This window comes from Danio aesculapii, chromosome 25, assembly GCF_903798145.1.
Source record: "Danio aesculapii chromosome 25, fDanAes4.1, whole genome shotgun sequence".
NCBI classification, from domain to species: Eukaryota; Metazoa; Chordata; class Actinopteri; order Cypriniformes; family Danionidae; genus Danio; species Danio aesculapii.
The window spans coordinates 22,857,052-22,880,875 of NC_079459.1; the positions used below are offsets into that span (position 1 = coordinate 22,857,052).

At 34.6% G+C, this 23,824-nt stretch overlaps 1 protein-coding gene across 1 annotated transcript in view; it reads left to right on the top strand.

Annotated features, from left to right (window-relative positions):
- The window catches only part of nav2b (neuron navigator 2b), a 131,182-nt gene that overhangs the window by 60,685 nt on the left and 46,673 nt on the right, over nucleotides 1–23,824 (top strand). The window contains 2 exon segments of the mRNA XM_056451251.1: nucleotides 17,627–17,756; nucleotides 22,379–22,673. Of these exon segments, the coding sequence (XP_056307226.1) occupies nucleotides 17,627–17,756; nucleotides 22,379–22,673 (425 nt within the window).

Below are 23,824 nucleotides of genomic sequence, written 5' to 3' on the forward strand. Positions count from 1 at the left end.
CTACACATAGGCCTAATATTATTGTTGTTTTACCATTTGTTTGAGAAATGACAATAATTGCCTCCTCATATTAACCTTTATTTTATATCTACAGAATCGTGAGAAAATCGTGATCTTGATTTTAAGCTAAAAAATCGTGATTCTCGTTTTAGCCAGAATCGTGCAGCTCTACCAGGCAGTGTTATTTTACATTTGATTATTGAATTTCTTTACCTCAAAATTGTTAAAATCCACTGAAAAGTGTATGAAGTGCTGTTTATTTGATGTTTATCATCGTTCTATTATTTTCATCTGTGTTTTCATTTGTTTATTTTATATATTTCGGGGTAATTTTACATAGTTTATGCAGATGCACTCACCTGCAAAATCCCAATCAAAGTCAAACACCCAATCAAAGAGAAATGATGAATTCTTTCCAAATAGAGTTGCTAAAGTTATTTTTATAATTGAAATTATATTCATATCGCAAAATAATTAGCTGAAAAACTAAATATTGCAATGTCCATTTGTTCCAATATCATGCAGTTGGTCAGCAGTCAACGGTTCCAAACATCACCTCTTGTCGGGTTAACGTTGAATCGTGTTATCCCAATTCAGCTTGTAATATCGGTGTTGGTTGTTGAATGAATAGAGCTCTCTGGGGTCCATCGTTAACCAGTTAAGGTCGCAAGTTCCATCGTTACAAACATAGTTCATTAATTTTGCGTTTCCAAAATCCATTGTTCCAATGAACGTTCGCAAACTGCTTTGCAACCTTGTTTGCTTACAACTACACCTCTGGAGCTGTAGTTAGAAGCATAGTTCCTGGCTGTATTCTATTCCCTTGTTATCCCCCATGACCTGTTCATTTAGAACATTCTAGCATTTAAACTTGGAATGATTATTTAAAAATTTAAGTCATCTCTCATAGCTGTAATTTGCTTTCAAAGTATTTTACTTTTCCCAAACGATGCATCATACTATGATAGTTTAGTCACGAGTTACGTCTTTGTTTGGGAAATGCACCCCTGATTGTTTATTTAGCAATGAATCAGAGCACAAGAACAAAAACTAAAGTGACGTAAACAAAGAAACAATCAAAGTAAAGAAGGAACGCAACTAATCCTGCTGTAATTTTGCTAAATGTGCCCTAAATCAATAACATTTTTGGGTGTAGTTGAACATGTTCAAACTATCTTTACATCAACACAACATTTTAGTTTTGACATATCATTATAAAATGATGGGTAAACCGGCTTTTTGGGCACCATCAGTTGTACTTCCCATTAAGTTGATAGAGAGAACTTAAGAAAAGTTTGCACTTTGATAGATTTGGCAGAAAAGTGTTCACACAGAATACACACAGTGCGATTGTGTTTTGTGGTGAGAATCGCACATTTAACAGTGCTAATTGGATGCTTTAGACATTGATCTTAATGACTCGGCATATAGCCATCACACCCGGCGGCTCATTCACATGCAAACGTGATCGGGCGACAGGAAGTAGGAGATGGAGAGACAGAGAAAAGAAACAGAGAAACAGACTGAAAGACAGAGGGAGGAGGATTTCCATCAACACACAAGTCCCCCTTCCCCCATTCCAATGTGTGTGAAAGAAAGGGAGAATTAGGCAGAGAAATGGATTCTCTATGCAATGGAATTGTGCTAATTTTAGTTTATATTTATTATATTAGCGAATATTTGCAAACTATTTTTTTTTTCAATACACTCCAATGCATTTTTTCAGATGTTTTTGTTATGCCTTTTTTATTGGTAGTATATACATCTATCTATTCATCCATCCATCCATCCATCCACATAATTAATAATGTTAATGTAATGTAAATACACCACAAACCTGATTTATAATATACTACTAATATTAATAATAATAAAAAATATAATAATAATAATGTTTTGTTCAGCACAATCTCACGGCACTTCATTACTTTTTGATTTAATGGCTACTTCGTACAAATTCGTACAATCTCATTTGTACGAATTTGTGCAATCTCATTCATATGAATTCGTATGATCTCATTCGTACCATTTAGTACGATTCGCTTATCCCCTAATGACGGTTGGGTTTAGGGGGGGGGGGGGGTTGGGTGCCATGCCTCCTTTTTAAAATCGTTCATTTTCAATCGACTGAACTCGAACTACGACTTCGAAGACAACATCATATACAAAACTTAATGATCTTAACATTCAGAAAATAAGTTTTCAGTAGAGATTTGAATTCAGAAATATTATCTACTCAACAAAATGTGTGGAGTAGCGATTTACAGATTTTATTTGTTTATTCAAACGATCATAGAATAATATATATGATATTGTATAAATGATAACAAATATTGTTTTAACAGTTAATTTATTCCCAGCGATGGGTTGCAGCTGGAAGGGCATCCGCTGCTTAAAACATATGCTGGATAAAATGGCGGTTCATTCCGCTGATTAATAAAGGGACTAAGCTGAAAAGAAAATGAATGAAGTTTATTTGACTATCAATTGATTTTGCTGCTCATTGGGTTTCTTTTGGCGCTTTGCATCTTTCATTGGAAGAGAGATTGAATGGAGCATCTAGAGCAACAAAATCACTGACACAAGCATTGTTAGCAAACTTCATAATTTTTTCAATGGGGGTGTTTTGTGCTGATATGTTAGTTTACTATTTAATGAAATCAGCCTTTGTCTTCTAGAATGTGATGTGCCATCACACTTCTTGGTGGAAGTGAGAGACAGCAGATTTGTTTGGTTTCAGTGTGTATTTGCAACAAAGGAACAGATAGAATTGAAACACAGGAAGAGAATAGAGAACAACAGAGAAATTGTGATGTGCTTTCAGAGTCCTGATGTCTCCCAGAGCCATATTAGCTACAATAAAGCTATTCTTTTTCTATATTTATCTTATTTAACTGATTTTTTGTTTTGTTTTGTTTGTCACACTAAAAACTGAAGTTATGGCTGCTGAAAATCCAGCTATGCATCACAGGAATGAATTAAACTTTAAAATGTATTAATATAGTAAACAGTTAATTAAATAGTGATAATATCTCACAGATTATAAAGAAATAAAGAAATATATGCAACCTTGGATAATGTAAAGTTTCTTTTTTTTTTAAAGCTGTTGATTGACTTGAATTTTGTTTGTCAAATTTGTGATAAAGCCATTGTAAATTGTTTTCTTCCTAGACACTTTTTTATTTTCTGTGTTGATAGCTACTTGAAGAAATCACATTTTTTTATAGTTATGATTAATAGTTATGTGTTTTGATTTAATCATTATTTTATTTGTCTCTTGTTTCCTACTGAAGATATTTCTTTTATTTTTAAATAAACATGTTTATAGAGCATTTTTGACGTAAAATGACAATGGGTCAAAATAAGAAAATAATATTATATTTATATTCAGAAGATAAATTAAATTGGTAGAATAATATTGCTTCTCCATCACAAATGGAAATGATTTTTGCCCCAGCTATATATTTGCCTTGCACGTTAACACATTTTTTCCATATTCAAAACAATGCAAATCATTCTCTGTGCTTTACTGGTAGCTCGCAACAACCAACATGTGACTCGAAAGGTTGTTGTTTTGTCATATTGTTATGTTTAATTCATGTCTAAAGAAAGAGAAAGAGAATGTAAACGGGATGAAAAAAAGAAAGTACTCTGAATTCCTCACGCTCACTAGCAGCTCTGTCATTACAAACGTCTGGCGGCAAAGGTTTGGGCACAACGACTGGAATCTCTTTTTTTCTCTTTCTCTCTCTTCTGTCTGCTTCTGTGTTATTATACACACACTCATACAGAAACTGCTCTATGAACACTCAAACTTCTTGTCACGCAATATATTTACATTCCGAATGATTTTAAAGGCATTTCAATGGTTTTAGCGCTAACAAGATTAGCGGCCGGGCTAACTTTGTTTTTATGGATTTGTGTGTACAAAAACAGCTCAGACGGCACATGTATTTGCCCACAAAGTTTTGTGCCAATGTTTGAGGCCAACTGCTTTGCTAAATGCAACAAAATTGTATCTTACGTCTCTTTGTTGGCTAGCAAAACCCTCCGCTAGGGATTAAGGCAGCTTGACCTTTAACTATGGGATGTGACCCTTAAAAACTTTTGTAAACATGAGGGCATGTGAATGTGAAGCATGGTGGAATGAACTAATTGGTCAGGTTTGGTGAAGTCTGTAGGTTAGTCACTTATTGATTTATTATATGCATTTAGCCACAGGCTAGTCGCATGCTAAACTCTGGACAGACAGATGTGTAAACTGAAAATGAATTCCTACAGTCGTTTCATGGTGGACTCCTGATTCCAGGCTGTAAAACACACTTATCATAAAAGTTTGGGGTGCTGTAGAAGATTACTACTCACACACAAACACACACACAGTTATTGTGTACACACAAACACATTTCATGTGGGAACCTGTCTTGCCTCAAACCTGTAAGATCACCTGGCATTTACGACGTAATGCAGACGTCCATGTATAACTCCAGTGAAGACTGTCAGACCTGTCCTGCTGAGAGGTTATACCAACTAAATAGTGCTAGGTAGGAAATCATTTTTTATCCATAAATCAGCTTTGTTAATTAAGTATTAATAAAGCTAAGTATTAAATATTACAATGATGTTAAATATTATAATATGTATTAAAAGCTTTTTTTCTTGATGAACTAATTTTACTAAAACTTAACAAAAACTGTAAGCTAAATAGAAATGTATTTTTAAAAGAAGCAAATGAATATGAACAAAAGCATAGAACAAAATTACTAAACATTGAAAAGATAAAACTATTTTAGGTCATTCATACTGTATAAAGTTTATACATACAGTCAGAATTATTAGCCCCCCTGAATTATTAGCCAATCTGTTTATTTTTTCCCCAATTTCTGTTTAACGGAGAGAAGATTTTTTTCAACACATTTCTGAACATAATAGTTTTAATAACTCATTTCTTATAACAGATTTTTTTTATCTTTACCATGATGACAGTAAATAATATTTGACTAGATATTTTTCAAGACACTTCAATACAGCTTAAAGTGACATTTAACAAGTTAATTAGGTTAACTAGGCAAGATAGGGTAATTAGGAAACTTATTGTATAACGATGGTTTGTTCTGTTGACTATCCAAAAAATATATAGCTTAAAGGGACTAATAATTTTGACCTTAAAATTAAAAAAAAAAAAAAAAAAAATCAAAACTGCTTTTATTCTAGCCAAAATAAAACAAATTAGACTTTCTCCAAAAGAAAAAATGTTATCAGACCTATTGTGAAATTTTCTTGCTCTATTAAACATCATTTGGGAAATATTTAAAAAAGAAAAAAAAATCAAAAGGGGGCTTAAAAAGGAAAGAAAAGTAAGAAAAGTAAAAAAAAAAAAACAATTAAGACAATTAATAAAATGATTAAAAAAATAAATATTTAGTCTTGCATCCTTTCCTTGTAAGTTCAGACTTCTCAAGTTTGATATGGAAAATAAACTCCCGAGGACTCGTTGGGTAAATCTGCAAAGGGAACAGTCAGTGTACTTTATAACGTCATTCACACTACACTGGCTACATAGTTTTAAAATGAAAACATGATATAAGGAACTGCCTATTTTATTTTTGATATTAACAACTCAACAAACAGCAAAAATGTTGAGGCATCGTGTAGCTACATATTTATATGACCGTCATCAACAAGGAGCCTGTAACATAACTGCCTCCTTTCATTTTCATTGAAAAATGCTAAACACACCCTGTCTCTTTCACTGAATATCAATTTTAATAATTAATAATGGCAATCAGTAATACAATAAGTTTATACTATATATGTATTTAGAGGAAGCAAATAAATAATAACAAAAGCATAGAACAAAAATACTAAACATTGAAAATATAACACAAATTTCTGGTCATACATATAAAGTTTATATACATACAAAGTGAAAATTTGGTTAAAAAAATAAAGGAAAGAAAAGTTAAAAATAACAACAAAAAAAGTAAATGAATGAAAATGATTTAAAAAAACAGAATGACTGAAATGTAAACTAAAGTTTAAGTTTAAACTGAAAAAGTAAAAAAGCATTTCTAAAAATGTAGATTTTCAAAATTAAAATTGTCATAATTTTCTCAACTGTTTACGAAGTTACGAAAACAAATAGTTTTATGTTACTTTAACTAACATTAATGACTTAATCAGCTTTCAATTCATTTTACCAACCCAGACTCTAATTCTGATTACGTACTCCTATATACATTTCTGGAAAGCGCCAAATACGTCCCAGGAGCTATGTTTTTTGCAGTTTTTGTGTTCGCGAATTCACTAGAGGCCGCTGTGTGCGCTTTTTCAGATCTCAAATTTCTCACGCGAGTGCCATTCGCACCTGCTGTTCTCACGTATATCCACCAGAGGTCATCGTCAACTGTCTGACTTACTGACTGACCAACCGGCTGATCGCTACCCTCCCCCTTCCCTAAACCAAACCAGTAGTGTTTTTAAAAAGCACCGATTGACCACCATTGCTCTCCTCAATATTTATACCAGCATTGCCCAGTAAAACCCTTTAACTGGCCACTTCACACAAACAATCAAACCTATTACAAAGCATTCCTCCATTTGCAAGTATTCATTCACTTGGTGATTTAAGATCGTTGCTAATCTACAAACTGCCACCACTTGAATTCACCTTATCGCCCACTTAAAACTCTAAATTGCTTTAGAGCTTTACCTCATTACAAATGAACAATTCCACTCAATTAACATCCTCAGCATTCTTTCGGAAGCATCTCTGTTCTGAGACCAGTTTATAAAGTCAACGCCCATTTCCTTTTGAAGTCCTTCTTGGCTTAAAGACTGCTTTGTGATCAGATTACCATTCATTCCTTCAGCTGGTAAAAGCCGCTCCCCTCAGCGCGTGATTGGCTGTTGGTTTTGTGTGTGTGTGTGTGCCTGTGTGTGTTTCTCAGATCAGTTGAAGGCAGTGTTTGTGAAGGAGCGCAGTGGAGCTTTTCCTCATGAAGCTGCCTGCCATCCAGCCAAACTTTAGCGGGCTCTCGCCAGCTGTACCGGGATCAGGCGCTTGCCAGGGAATTCTACAGCACAGCTCTGACACTCTGAGGTAGACAGGAGGAATTTTCTTTGTTTGAGGATTTATGGGGTGGAAAGTTGCTTTGCCACGTGGGACTGTTTTTGTGCGAGCTGCGCTTGCGAGGGTGAAGGAGAAAGGTGTGTGGTGACATCGCTTTACTAGAGATAGAAAAGTGTGAGATGTATTGTTTCGGTGAAATGCGAATAAGTGGTTTTATGTACTTAGAAAGTGATTTGATGCAAGGAAGGTGCACTGTAAGAAATGTTTTTGTATGTTAATTTAACTGATAGGTGAAAAGGAAAAAAGTGTGTGGTGACACTGTTTTACTAAGCTCAGGTTGGGTTTTAAAAAGTGCAGAAAACTATGAGAAATTAGAAAAAAAAATTGATTTTCATGTACTATAAAGCATATCAAATTCAAGAAAAGTGCACTGTAAAAAATGTAATTATCATTAAGTGAAAAGTTTTTAATAATAAAAAAGAACTTTAGATTAAGATAAGATACATACATTTTTAATTTGATTCAACTTAAAAATTTAAGTCATCAACATTTCTAAAAATGTTTCAAAACGTTTGTAAACTAGTCAACAATGTTTCCGAAATCATGTTCTGTCATTATTCAGCGTAGCATATTTCTAAAAGCAAAAATTACTACTTAATTTTAAACACTTACAAAAATGTTTGCTGTTTGTTCAAACTACTTATTTTTTTTAAATGAGCTGAAACAACTCAATTCTTTAGTTAATTATTTAATGTTCAATTCACTTAAATTTGTAAAAACTAATAAGCTAACATAATTCCTTCATGTTGTCCAAACACAAATCGTTTGTGTGGAACCCAGCATTTTTTACAGTGTACAGTATAAAGACATTTTATGCTATGATTGTAAAACCCAAAAAGTTAAGGTAACTCAAACCATTTGAGGAAACCGATTGCAACAAACCATTTAAGTTCAAAAACTAATCCCAATGAGTACTGTGAAATTACTCCATTTGAGTAAACAAAGCAATTTGAGCACAGTAAAACCCAATAAATGAAGAGAACTCAAACCAACTGAGTACTGCAAAACCCAATAAATGAAGAGAACTCAGACCAGCTGTGTACTGTAAAACCCAATAAATGAAGAGAACTCAAACCAACTGAGTACTGTAAAACCCAATAAGTTAAGGCAACTCAAACCATTTGAGTTAAAAAAACGAATCTATATAAGTACTGTGAACTTACTCCATTTAAGTTGAAGTAATAAGGTATTTAATTAACTTATTACCTACAACACTGAGTTCAAAACTCTTTTCAAATGAGTAGAATTAACTTTCAGTAAATTTTGGGTTAACCACCATCGTTTCATTTGATAAAGTTGACTGTTGGGTTTTACAGTGCAGCTTTAAACTGTGTGTGTCAAGAAAGTATTTGTTGTTTTCTTTGACAAGCTCACAGAGTCACAAGATATGTCTATATCACTTTATTAAATATCCTGCCATTCAAAAGTTTGGATTCTCTCCAAGAATGTAGTGCTTTATTCAATAAGGAAACCTTAATATTGATTAAAAGCTACAGTAAAGATGTTTAAAGAGTAACAAAAGATTTGTTTTAAATAAAAACTGTTCTTTTGAGCTGTCTTCCACAAAAAAATGAAATTTTTAACTATTTCTGGAGCAGCAAATCAGCCTATTATAATGATGTTTGCTCATGCCCAAACACAAATGATTTTTGCTGTTTGTTTAAACTGCTTGTTTAAAACGAGCAGAAACAACACAATTCTTTTTGGGACAACTTAATTGTTTCATGTTCAATCCATTTAAATTTGTAAAATGTGTTTACATTCAAATTATTTTATTTTCTGTTCGTTTAAAATGTGTATTTAAAATGGCGTTTTTTGGAGACAACTTAATTGATTTATGTTCAATCCACTTAAACTGTAAAAACAATTAAGTTAACTTAATCAATTTGAGTTGGGATAGCATGAAGAAATTGTTTGTAACCCAGCATATTTTACAGTAAAGGCTGGAGAAATTATTCTGAAAATTAAATTTTTTTCACATGAATAAATTACAATTTAAAATATAATAAATGAATTAAACATGTCTATTCAAAATTTTAATAATTGGTCATAATAATAGGACTTTAATTACAGTTTTTACTGTGTTTCTGTTTAAATAAATAGAGCTTTTGTAAGCATTAGACACTTTTTCACATAATGTAACCTTTTCCGGAAAAGCCACCAGCACTACAGTTAAACATGACCGTTTTTTCAAAAAGCAACAAGCTTGTCAATGACCCATGCACCATTTTCTTTCTATTCCTGGTTCAAGAACCTTTCCTGATCTCCCACAATGCCTGGCAACAGGGCAGGGGTTGCTGTAGAGATGGGTATCCTTGCAGAACTAATTGATAGGCCACCCAAAGCAAACAGGACAGGGCGGTGTGTGCACTGGAGCTGCAGCACACAACTCCACACTGCACTTCTAATAACAGCTCTTTAGAAAAAGAAAAAACAATTTCCTGGCCTGTGGATCAACCCCCCTGTATGCTTTTACTTCTTTTTTTTTGGGGGGGGGGATGCTTGACGTTAATCTAATGTCCCAGACGGGGGAGGGGGTGAGTTGGTGTCTCTCTGCATATGTGTGTGTTTGACTATGGTGGGACGGATGACGGTTTGGTTTGGGATGGATTGGACTTTTTGTTGTGTCACACCTGTGGCTTCTGTCAATGCTTATTCATTAGATTGGGTCATTCGTAATGGTAGATTATTGGTGAATGTTTGGTGGTGAGAGATTGTGGTTTGCGGTGAGAGTTTTTTTTTTTTTAAATTCAATTCACCTTTATTTCTATAGTGCTTTTACAATGTAGATTGTGAAAGCAGCTTTACATGGAGGATTATAGTGATTTGAAACAGTGTAGTTCAGTTTTCAGTGTTTAAGTTCAGTTCAGTTTAGCTCAGTTCAGTTTGTTTTAATACTTACTGCTGAGAGTCCAAATACTGATGAGCAAATACATCGATGCGCAGCTCTACAGATCCTAAACCATGCAAGCCAGTGGCCACAGCGGAAAAAACTGGCGAAAGTGAAGGATAAAAAACCTCGAGAGAAACCAGGCTCAGTTGGACAAGACCATTTCTCCTATGGTCAAACGTCTTTTGCAGAGCTGCACTCTAGGCGCCAAAGGCTGCAGAACGCTGGACGTCAGCGAAGACTCGTCTGTCCCTGGAGTGTCACAGGAATCAGTCACATGCTCTCCACTCCTCCATGACCACCACAGCAACTGCTCAGGATACTGCCTGGTCTGGGATTATGGAAACCTTGGGATCATCTAGTCACAGGTCTTGAATCACATCAGTGGCGCTGCATAGTCTCTGGGGGCCTCGGGATGAGTATCCCCAAGTTGAAATGGAGAATAAAGAGAATAATTAGCGTAGCTGCTGTTCATAGTGTACATAAACGAGATGCAAAAACCTGAGTGGAGCACATTCATGCATCAAACTGTTATGTGATGCATCGTGTATGCTTTACTAAAAAGATAGGTCTTTAATCTAGTTTTGAACTGAGAGAGTGTGTCTGAGCCTCAAACATTATCAGGAAGGCTATTCCAGAGTTTAGAAGCCATAAATGAGAAAGCTCGACCTTCTTTACTCAACTTTGCTATTCTAGGTACTACCAGAAGCCCTGAGTTTTGAGATCTGAAAGAGCAGGTTGGATTGAGACAGAAGGTTGGTTAGGTAAACAGGAGTGTTTGCCGTTTTTATTCAAAGCATCTTGGATGGATGTCTGTTTGGAGATTTGACTGTATGATTTGCCTCTTGTTATGTTTCATGTGTAAAGTTGTTTTATTTAGACTGCAGTAGATTTTAAATAGAAGTTTTTGTGCATTTTGGTAATTGGTTGACATTACAATGAGGGCTTTTGGGGGCTTAATAAAAGAGAGTTTTTGAGTATTGAAATGTAGATTATGAATAAATGAAAGAGTTTTTTGGTTTTGGATGGATGTAAACCTATTAATATTCAGTGATGATTCTTGCATAAACAGTAATGTTTTTTATCTTAATTCATCTAAAAAGAGTATTTTCTCTCTTGCATATCCAAGCATTCCTTAGTTTGAACTTTGTGCCTCTTTCTGAAGACTTCAGAAGCAATATATTGCTCACTCCCCTTCTATTTTGAGCTGGTTTGCACTTGGGAAAAGCAGGAGGAGGAATGTCTTTGGATTATAGTGGTACAGAATGAAACAAGGATGAATTCTTTAAAGTCCCACTTTCTGACCCACCTCTGTGCCACCCAAACCCTCTCTTTTTTCTCTTTCATGTGTGACGTATTGTGTGGCTTTACTGGACTTTGTTTTGTTGTTGTGAAGATCACAGAAGTCAACAGGGAAACAGGGAAATAATATGTTGCACTTGTGTGTGGTAAAACTTTCAAATAAAATGTAGTGTGTAGGAACTGGTAGGGCTGACCTCATTTATTGAATTTAACACATTTAATGAATGAAGGTTTAAAATCATATAATTTAAATGCACATTAAGTTTGGACTTTTTTTTACAATGCAAAAAATTTAAATGACATAAAATTAGGATCAAATTTTTCTTCAAAATACTTGGGCCCAATCCCATTCTACCCCTTAGCCCTTCCTCTTACCCAAGTCTCTTTAGCTTGAAGGTGTAGGGCTAAGGGAAAGGGCTATATACCCCTTCAAACAGAGATATTTCAGGACCACACTCGAAACCAACAATACACCAGTTACAACGACTGCTTGGCTGCACACGGAAGTCAGGAGTGCACAAATTAGTATTTTTGTCTTTATTAAAATTTTTAACAAACAAACACATGTTTTATACATTCATAACCGTCTTTGTGGTTTACCGTCATGGTTTTAAGCTTAAATAATACCCGCTAAATTTTTCAATCTAGAATCCCTAATAATAACTCTTGTATAGTAGTCCCACAACATTCTCTCTCTCGATGACACTCAAATACCCTGTGAGAAAAGTCTAGTGGCTGGAAATGAGCTTTTTACAGTGTCTGGTGTAATGTTAATGTTGTTTTCGTGTGTTTACATAGATGAATATAGCCACGGAGTAAATGTTCAGTACAGTTATCTTATTGCCACATTATACCATTATTATAACATAATATATGTCTTCAGTGATTTCCTGAAGATAAATACCAAAAAATAACGCAACTGGAATAATTAAAGCAGTTGTGACCGTCGATCTCATATGAACCAAGAGATCGCAATGACATGTGCAGGTGTTGTAGTGCTGTTCCATTTCTTAGGGGTAAATTTTGAAGCCCTTCCCCTTCTCACTCAAGGACCAAATAGACTAATAGTTTCAAGGGCCAAGGGGAAGGGGTTGGGGTAAAAAAATAGAATTGTGATTGGGCCTTATACTCACCAAAGATTTATTTGTCATGACAAAAAGTACAGTAAACGTGTAATGTGTATGGGATGCTGACAACAAAAGGTGGATCCAAATGCAGGATTTATTCAACAGAATGGTCAGGCAAGCAACGGTCAACACAGGGGCAAACAGATGCATTCAGGCAAATCCAGAGTCGTGGTCATAAAACAGGCGGATGGTCAAAAGGCAGGCAGCAGACAGAAATAAACAGTAAAGCAAACAAAACAAAGCGAGGGCCAAAAGCGGCAAGGCAAGGAAAACACATCGTAATGTACACAAACAGTTTAACCGGACTCAGCAATGAAGTGTGCGTGTGTGCTGTGTTTACAGTCCTTGTAATCAGTCTATAATGATCCTCCGGCTGTGAGTGTGTGCAATCAGCGGAGTCTGGAACAGGTGTGTGTGAGCAGTGCATGACTGGAACTTGTAGTCCATGTATTGGCAGATTTGTAGTTCTTTAGTGAACCGTGTGTTTACCAGGATCTGCAGCCGTTAGATCACTGGTGATCATAACTAAATTTTAAAATTGATCAATTTATAGCTATAATGCAAAGCTGAATATAATCAGTAGTATTCAGTCATAATTAAAAATGTATATATAAATTTTTTATGTGCGAAAATGTCTGATGAAAATTAGGATTTTAATATAATTTCGATATTATTTGATAAAAATGCAGTAAACATTCAAATGTAATTTATCCCTTTAATGTGAAGCTGAATATGATAAATACTTAGTATTCAGTCATAATAAAAATATTTATAGGTATTAATAGTTATTTTTTATTTAATTCAGATATTACTGTTATTTATATACTATATATTTAAATTCTATATTGAGAAGGAATAATAATAATAATAATAATAATAATAATAATAATAATATAATTGAAGGATATCATATAAATTATAACGGTTTAATTTAATTAGATAAAATTGGGTGCATTTTCTTTAATAATCAAAGCCTTTTTAAAAGAGTACATTTGATTTGTCAACTTTTAGCAACACATTAGCATATCACTGTCTTCAGATAGGCTAAATGGATTTCATGGCATCTTCAAAAAGGAAGAAGTGACTCATTCATGTTTTCTTTCCATTTCATTTTTTGGGGAGGGCTTTTCTCTTTGGTATTTGTTTGCATTTGCCATGTATAGAATCCGACAGAGTATGGCGAATGATGAATGAAGCTGATCATTTAACCAAGCAGACAAGCACATTAGCAAAGTGTGTGAGAGAGCTTTTCCTGACAAACAGCCCCAACGGGAGCAACTTTCTCACAGCTCATTAAAACAGGAACCCCAGACGTCTTTCCACGCCGATTATGTCGAGTCGGTTATGACAGACATGAGTGATGGCAATTCTGTTCATATAAAAACAACTGTCTGTTGAGTTTGTGTTTCAGTACGTCAATGTAGGCTGTCTGTAAATATGTTTACGACTTGTTTTTTTTTTTACCAAATAATTCTGAGAAATGAGGAGTATTAGGTGCTATCAGAGATGTCGATAAGACACACATTGGTGCTTAAAGTCCTCATGAAATCAAAATTATTTGCACACTTAGTCAGAATTTTAAAAAAATATATTTTCAAAGTTTCTTTTTATAAATATATATTTATGTACACTGTAAAAAATAAATCCATAAAATTTACGGTAAAAAAACGGCAGCTGTGGTTGCCAGTACTTTACCGTTAAAAATACGGTACAAACCGTAAAAGTAATTTCTCATTTTACGGTAAACTACCGTATTTTATTACTTTATAGAGGTAATTTGTCTGTATTTTGAATTACCAACATCAACACATCTTTTGTTACACAGTTAGACACGTTAGCACAGCCATATGCAGGTGGTGATGAGTAAGTTACATAATGAACCAAAGCTCATCACAATCAACTTTAGAAGGTGCTCAGCGTCATTCACACAGCTACTAAACACCAGTATGGTAACACGCATAAAATTAAAGTCATGAATTAAACATTGTTTATCAACATAAGATGTAACATAAATCTCTCATGTACATAACTGATGGGGAAACAACTTAAAAGATCACACAAACACACACACGGGAAAGGTGTGTGGCTATAGGAGTGGTTCTCAACCATCTGACTCAATCTGTCTTTAGATTTTACACTTTGTTTGTCATAAAATGCTCTGTGCTGCAAAACAAAGTGGATTTATTTTTACACAATTCTAGATTTTGGCATTCACTTGTATAATTGTTATGAATTGTCAAAACACCTGTTGATATGAATGTGTATTTTGTTTAGATGTATTGTTTAAGTACTTGGATATATTTTATTCTCTGTTGAATACAGTGCTTTGTGAAGAAACAGTGAATCTGTTATACTAAGTTATCTTTGTCATTTTATGTTACAGTTTCACAAGTTGACCTTCAGTAAAACGTTATAAAGATGAAAATTGTCTTTGACCATTACTGCGGACTTTGTTTAACTCTCTGTCGAAGCTTAGAAATGCAAGCTGGGGGTAGAAGAAGACTCGATATGCGAACGGCCCCTAAAAGCCCTGCCATCATTTTGGATTCACTCGATTTGTTGACAAATGGGTTGCGGATCCATTCCTTGGCAGTTTGTGGGTCCTTTACTGGGCCTTTTCCCCTTAGCAAAGAAACTTTCCAAAGGCATCCATTTCTTACTCATTTTGCAACTTGTAGGTAAAATTTGGGCGCTCAAGTGACCGAGATGTAACCGAGAGAATATGGTCATTTTTCAGCATAAAAGATTTTTCTGAATAAAAGGTAGTTCAGACTTAGATAATAAATAAAACTGAAATAATTAATGATTTCTTGTGCGGCCTGGTACCAACTGATCCACAGACCGGTACCGGTACTATAGAACTGTATAGTAGCAAAATATTTTTTGTTGTTGTGAGTTCTTGTATTAAGAAAAAATACATTGAGATCACTAAACAATAAATAAAAAATAAATAATATAGTTAAGTAAATAAAGAAATAACTAAATGAATACATAGTCTGATTTTAGCTTAATCAGAAAAACGGATAAATCTAGTATCGTCAAACAAACAAATAAACAAGTAATAAACAGTCTGCTTTGAGCTAAAGTAGCAAAAACACAATCCATGTAAATCCCAGCAAGTCCTCTCCCAACTGTTGTCTTATAATCCAGTGGTGTCTTTGGTCTAGAAGATTTAGCTTGACCCCTGCTGCTCGTCCTAATGCATTGGGTCAGACAGGAGCTCTGTGGGCAATGCTGGACAGCAGAGCAGAATTTGAGGAGGCGCAGAGCTCATTAAAACACATTTGAGAGACGCGTCTAATGTCTCAAGCATGATGGGAATGCAGAGACTGTCCCCGTACAGACCTGTAATTCTCCACACATGCTGTTTTTTTTGCGTACCTTTCCTTCTGTTCCTACTCTTTCCCTTTACATTTATAATAGTGCGCTGTAATGTCACAAAACAGGAACTTCTCATTATAGTACAGATACCTTCAAAAATATTAAATTTTGGATACTATAAGTTATCATTTACTAGAGGTCAAGATTTTCACTTGCCGTAAAATACAAATATTGTTGTTTTCCTTGTTTTGAATTCTGTGACATTTTAATAATTTACACCATGTAGCATGATAACACATTTCTTGAAGACTTGAAAATGAAAATTAGCCCATCATTTACTCACCCTCAAGGCGAAGGTGTAAAAGACTCTTTTTTTTTTTTTTGTGGAATACACTCTTAAGTTATTTTATAAAATACATATACTTGGCTTCTCAGGCTCTACAAATTGGTGTGTCTCAGGGGCGTCACTAGACCCCCTGCATGTGCCCCAGTAAAAATTGCCAGTTGCCCCAGTTAATGCTTTGAGATACGATTTACTTTATATTCAAGTGTATTTATTAAGAGCAGTAATCCCAGAATAAAGACGTTATTCTTTATGTGCAACCAAACCAACGCTGATAAAAGCAATGTAGTTTAATCAAAAAGCAAACTGAGCATGTGCGCAGACAAAAAACATACCCACTTGTGCATTGTAAAACCGGTGTAACAGTCTTTAATGCCGATGTGTCAGCACTCAGTGAGTTTTGCAAGTCGACAAGACAAAGTTGAAATAATATGATGGTGATCTTATTTAGACTAAGCATGGCTCCTGTGTGTAAAAGTGTAAATTTTTTTGGTATGAAGCAGAAAGGAGGGATGAAGTCAGGGAGGTTAGACTTAATAAACCTAATTCTCGGCCATGAGTCGGATCTAAGACAACACATAACAGATAATTCTATAAAACATCTTTTTTTGTATTCTATTGAATTGTCTATAGAATTTCTTTCTAATGAAATTAATATTAATGCAAAAGATTTCTTAAATTGTCTAAGCATCACTCCAGTTGTGTCCGGTTAGATTGTTTCCCAGTTACATTTAGGATTCATTTCTGTTATTTATTTATAGTTATTTTGTTTGTGTGTGTGTGTATATATATATATATATATATATATATACATGTATGTATGTATGTATGTATGTATATATATGTATGTATGTATGTATGTATATGTATGTATATATTATTATTATTATTTTATTTTATTTTTATTTTTTTTGGAGGGAGTACTGTGCCCCAGTAGAGCTTTATGTCTAGTAACGCCCCTGGTGTGTTTGTAAGAAAAATATTGATTTTAACACTTTATAAACAGTTTTTGTAACATCTGGTGAGAGACTCCTGCCTTCTTCTTCTCCTAATTTCAAGACGCTTTTTTGTGCATTCATCGCCATCAGCTGGAGAGGAGTATGAAGCGAGTGTGCAGTTGGAGAGAGATAAACAAAACACAACCCTGTTAAGCTGATAGTATGAAATTAAAATAACACATTTTAGATGTTAGTTTAAGTCTGTTAGTTTTAAGAATATCTATTAGCCAGTGTGATCCAGAACTGTGACTAAATGTGCGTTTTGAAAATATAAAACTGATATAAACATCCAAAGCTTGCAGTTTGTCAATTCTGCATTGAGATTCTAGCATTAAAAAATACCAAATGAAAGAAAGCTCCAGGTATCGATGCTGCCGAAAACGTTTCAGTATCAATACAAATGGAAATCTCGAATATCAAGGCTTTTCATCAGTGTTTTAATCTCTAATTTTCAAAGTCCTTCTGCCGCAGTATTGATGTTTCTGTCTGTTGTGTGTGGGTGTTTGTTTTCAGTTGGGACGACAGCAGTTCGGTCAGCAGTGGGATCAGTGATACGCTGGACACAGATGAGCTCAACACCAGCTCGTCCCTCAGCTCTTTTGTCAACACTCCGTCTGGCCCGCAAAAAGACACAGATGAACAGGTCAGTCACTACTGAAAGAGACTTCAGACAGCACAGAAACTACAGACATTACACAGAAACACAAATATTTGAATTTTACATTTGAGTTCTTTGAATAATTGGTTTTGTTATTTTTATCAGCTGTAAAAAAAAACCTTTCAACTATTTAAAAAAAACTATTTATTTGGCGTTTTTAACAACTGTCATAGTATATGTTTTGATATAATATAGATGGATTAACATCATCTATCTATCTATCTATCTGTCTGTCTGTCTGTCTGTCTGTCTGTCTGTCCGTCCGTCCGTCCATCCATCCATCCATCCATCCATCTCGTTATCTATCCATCCATCTATCCATCCATCCATCCATCCATCCATCCATCTCGCGATCTATCTCTCTATCTGTTTATTCATCCATCTAGCTAGCTATCTCGATATCCATCCATCCATCCATCCAACTATCTATCTGTCTGTCCGTCCATCCTTCTGTCCATTCATCCATCAGCCTATCCATCTATCTATCCATCCATCCATCCATCCATCCATCCATCCATCCATCCGTCCATTCATCCATCAGCCTATCCATCTATCTATCCATCCATCCATCCATCCGTCCGTCCATCCATCTCACTATCTTACTGTCTGTCTGTCTGTCGGTCCGTCTGTCTGTCTATCTATCTAAATAATGAAGTAAAATTAACACAATACTAATGAAATAATATATTATAATAAGGTTACAGTAAGTTTTCCTTGGTTAATGTTTATGTATTTACTAACATGAACTAAGAATGAACAATACAGTATTTATTATGCATAGTTTAACATGTACTGACTCGTTTTTTTTTGTTGCGATGGGTGTGTTTTATCAGTGCGGGTGTTGAGTGTGTAAGTGTATGACTCAGCTCTGCTCTGCTCATTGATCAGCTTTACTAGATTGGAGCAGGTTAACATGTGCTGAGCAAATGTGGCAGTAGTAAAACTCAAATACTGTACTCTTCAGCACAATGAGCTCTGAATACAGACGTGACACAAGCTGTGCTTTACCACTACACTTGGCCACACCTGGGCTTTATTGCTTTATTAAATAGTGCATCCATGACCTTATTCTTCTACAATCTCACAGATGTTGTTATTGATCTTAATATGACACCAAAAATACACAAATACTGATTACACACAGACACACATGCATAGCATACACAAAATACACACACTGTGACACAAAGATACACTGTGATTATGCATGCCGCACACACATGCACATACACACACACAAATGCATGCTCACAAAAATAAATGCGCACACACACACACACTTTGTAACATATTCAAGCACACACAGACACTCTCTCACACATACAAGTACACACACATGCACAAATACACACTCAAATACATACACACTTGCATACAAGCTTAGGGATACACACACACTCGTATTCATACACACCCATTCAGATGCATGTATACACCCAGGCACACACATGTTCAGGTCACACAAACACAATCACACAGAGATATAATACAAACAAATATCCAAATGCACACATACACGCACACACACACACACACACACACACACACTGATTATACTGTACATTCAGATTCTCAAACACTGTGATTACACACAGACACACATGCATAACATATACAAAATACACACACTGTGACACAAAGATACATTGATTATACATACACACACACACAAATGCATGCACACAAAAATAAATGCACGTGCACAATATATGAATGCATGCAGTCAAACAAACTTAGGGATACACACACACACTCATATTCATACACACCCATTCAGATGCATGTATACACCCAAGGACACACATGTTTAGGTCACACAAACATAATCACACAGAGATATAATACAAACAAATATCCAAATGCACACATACACACACACACACACACACACACACACACACACACACACACACACACACACTGATTATACTGTACATTCAGATTCTCAAACACTGTGATTACACACAGACACACATGCATAACATATACAAAATACACACACTGTGACACAAAGATACATTGATTATACACACACACACACACACACACACACACACACACACACACACACACACACACACATATTTATTTTTGGTATATTTATTTGATTTTAGATTTTAATTAGTTCATTTACTGTGTTGAAATAGTTTCTTTTTAATTTAGTACTATGTTATTGTTATTGTTGTTAATTATTTTGAATAAATTTATGGATGATTTTATTAATTTGGTACATTAAGTAAATAAAAATGCTAAAATAAGATACATTTTTGTCTTTCATTTAATGAGGATTGTTTTAAAGGTTTCAGTTGTGACTGTAATAACTCTGCAAGCAACATGGTTAAAATCCAAAGAGTTTCAAGCCGTGACTCAAAAGTGAACGTGAAGCCAAACATCTGCCACCTTTTCACTTCCACACCCTTGTGCTTTTTCCCTATATCGTCTCCCTCATTCTTCAGCCTGGAGTGGAGGAAGGATTTATTGTATCGGCGTTCAGATAACAATGTTTTGGAATTGGCCTGATAACAACTGGAGGTTATTAACATTCCTTCCCTGGCAATGATATTCTATGAGGATTTGCAGTAGCAGCTGAACTAGGGTGAAGTCATTCTGGCCTCATGTAATGGATCAGTTTAGTTTTTGTCTTACATAATCACATTTTATCATCGTGTCACTGAATAAACAAACACATATTAGCTGTCGGTGATGATATTTTAGCTTAGACATTGCTGACAATATATGAGATACTGGTTGTTTTTTTTAAAAACAACTGTGTAGTACTGTGAGGTAAAATTATCATATTAGCTCAAAATTCTTTAATAATAGTTTCCAAAATGAAATAACTGGATTTTCAGATATTGTTATTCTAAATTTAAATAAATATATATTTTAATATATTTAATACTGTATGTTATTATGACATAATAATGTTTTTTGCATATTTCATTATTATCTTTGGTCAATATTAACCCCATAAACTCAAAATAGTTTTTCATAAAGCAGATGAAAAATATATATTAGTTAATATTAAGTAAATATATTAAATTAATAACATTTCTTTTTTACATTGTTGCCTTTTTTAAGTCTAACCAGCAAATTTTTTTTTTGGCCCCCAGAATATTTTGTGGTAACAGTGGTCCCTTGCTATAATGTGGTTCACCTTTCAAGACCTTGCAGTTTCACCGTTTTTTTTTTTTTTTTTTTTTTTTTTGCAGTTTGACGTGCTTTTTTTTTCATTCTGCGTGCGTCCTGATTGGCTGTAGACCATTGTCAATCAATCTCCTCTGTGTCTCCTGTACAGAATGTGTTCAGCTTGCCAAATGAACATAAATCTTTGATCTCTAGCAGTGTGTGTTTTAACAAGGATGCAAAAAGGGTTGTAAGTGTCCACAGCAAGACCATCGTAAAGGAAGTCGCACACCGGATGCGCAGCGCCACGCAGCACCATGCATTTTACAATTGTAAACATAGGTTTATATCAGGGTACGCACCGACGCCGCAAATCGGTGGCTGTCTACGGTGCCCAGCTATGACTCAGAACACTGTTCATATTTCTGCCGTGCCATGTGCGCCTCCAGTGTGCGTTACTTCCAACTGTCATGTGCATGGCGCATCAGGTGTGCCACTCCCTGAAGGATGGAGTGTGTCTTAGTTTTGTAGATCAGTGACTGCAGAAAAAGAACATTACACTGGATGCCAACATTATCCACACAAAAGCTCAAAAGCTTTATGAACGTTTTGCTGACAGCGATGAATGTTTGCACCTGACAACAGGTTTTGATCTTTGGTTTCATTCTTTAATACTGGATTTATTTTTTTATGAAAGTTTGAACTTTAAGAGTGTTTTACAAGAGAGAAAAGTGTGAAAATGTTAATGCCTGACTTGAGAAAAGTAGTGTGTAAAGTACATAGTGAGGGGTTTTACAGCCTATATAATTCTTCTATAATAATTGTTGAAAATAAAGCTGACTACTTTGCGGATTTTGCCTATTGCGGGTTATTTTTAGAACGTAACTCCCGCGATGAATGAGAGAACACTATAAATATCTAAAAATACAACCATCAAATGAATCCATCAAGACTCCTAAAACTGGTTACAAACTTGTTTGTGAATTTGGTGTTTATTTCAGTAATGTTAGGTTTTATATGTGTTTATATACTATTGAACGTCTGATCATCGCATTAGCTTACATGTTCATTAACAATGCTTTTAACACTTGTTTCTACCGCTTCTTCACCTGTTCTTGTATTATTATTTTTCTTCACTTAATTCTTTTTTCAACAAGTTTGAAATGGCGCCCCCATGGAAAAAAGCATGGAAAGCTGGAAAAATGTTGAAATGACAGGGAGCTGTTTTTGTCATAAATGGCAAAAATAATGGAAATGTCTATGGAAAAATTAAATGTTGACATTTTATAAAATTTTGACATTTTATTTATTTTGTTATTTATTTAAAAAAAAAATAAAATATGAAAAAAAAACACAAATCCTCTGGCACCCCCTTGTGGCCACACAGATTTATCGTACCATTTTTGCTGGTTTGTAAAGAACACGGAAATTAAGTATCAAAGCATTTCTGTGGAATAAATGTTTTATTTTTCCTTGCACAGCTCCAGACGGATGCAGAGAAACACTCTGCAGTGAAACAAAACCCCAGCTGGTCCGGTAAAGACCCTAAACGTGTTGAAGGTGGATCAGACAGTGGCGTAAAAATGGAGACTACAACTAAGTGGAACAACAGGTCAGATTTCTCAGATGAATCTGAACGAAGCTTAATGGGACGCAAGACTCCCACCATCTCCCAGACGGGCTCTTGGAGACGGGGAATGAGCGCCCAGGTGGGCATCACCTCGCCACGGACTAAGACCACTACACCCTCAAACTGCAACGCTCTTAAGACACACGGTAATAGCCTTCTCTATTAGCATAACCTCATGTATTTCAAACACTTCATAAATTTGAAAAATGGACAAAAACAGATGACAATAGGGCCAAAAAACATAACTTTCAGTGTACGGATAAAGGTGACTGAAATTAAAGTTTATTTGTCAAAGTATATTTGAGCTTTTATAAAACCAAGAAAAAGAATTATGTTTTATTTGTATGTATTAATATAGTTAATTTTACAATGTACAAGTGTATATTAATCTAGCGATTTTTAAATAATTTTTACATTTGATTTAATTTTGATTATAATTTATTATATTTAATTTTTCTTATGTATTATTTAAATTCCCAGTTCTATTTTCTATGCATCTCAGCTTAGTTGTAATAATTTGGTAGCATATATTTTATTTAATTTCATTTATTTTGATTTACTCTTTATATTTAATCTGTTTTTGGCAAAAAAAATTATATTTGCACAAGGAAATACAACAACCAGCACCTAAAGAAGCATCACAGGCAGCTATAGGAGCGTCAACAAAAAGTATTGTTAGTGACACTCAGTCTAGTAGAAAGCAACAGCAAAGTACAATTTCAGCGTTGTTTGCAGCTGTTAAAACATATAAAAAACACCATAAAGGCACCAGGAGATAACTAACACCATAACTCACTGCTGTTTGCTCTAGAGAAACATTAGTGTTTAATTTCTGAATATTTATTAACAAATTTGAATAGAAGTTGTAGTTATTTAATATTTTTTCAGTTCCTTTTTTTAACAAACACTCACTGCATTTTAGCAGTAGGAAGCTACGATACAGAATATTGAGCTGAATCTTGATTACAAAATTAAATGTCAAATCAAATTGAAATCGCAATATCTGTTAAAAAAAACCCAATTAAATATTTTCCCCAAATTCCACAGCTCTAGTTTAAATGTACAGAAACAAAACAGTAGCTTCAACATTAACAACAATGTAAGAGCCACAACAATTTCTAAGTGGTTTCCTGAGGCATAACAGGCAAAAAGATCTCTATCTGCTCACACACTGAACTATAACACCTACATTATCTTGAGCTGTGTGCTCAGATAAGGCTTACTTTCAGACGAGTCTTGACACGGACCATGCATTTGTATTCAAAACCATCAAAATCATTGTGCTTGACAGTTCATG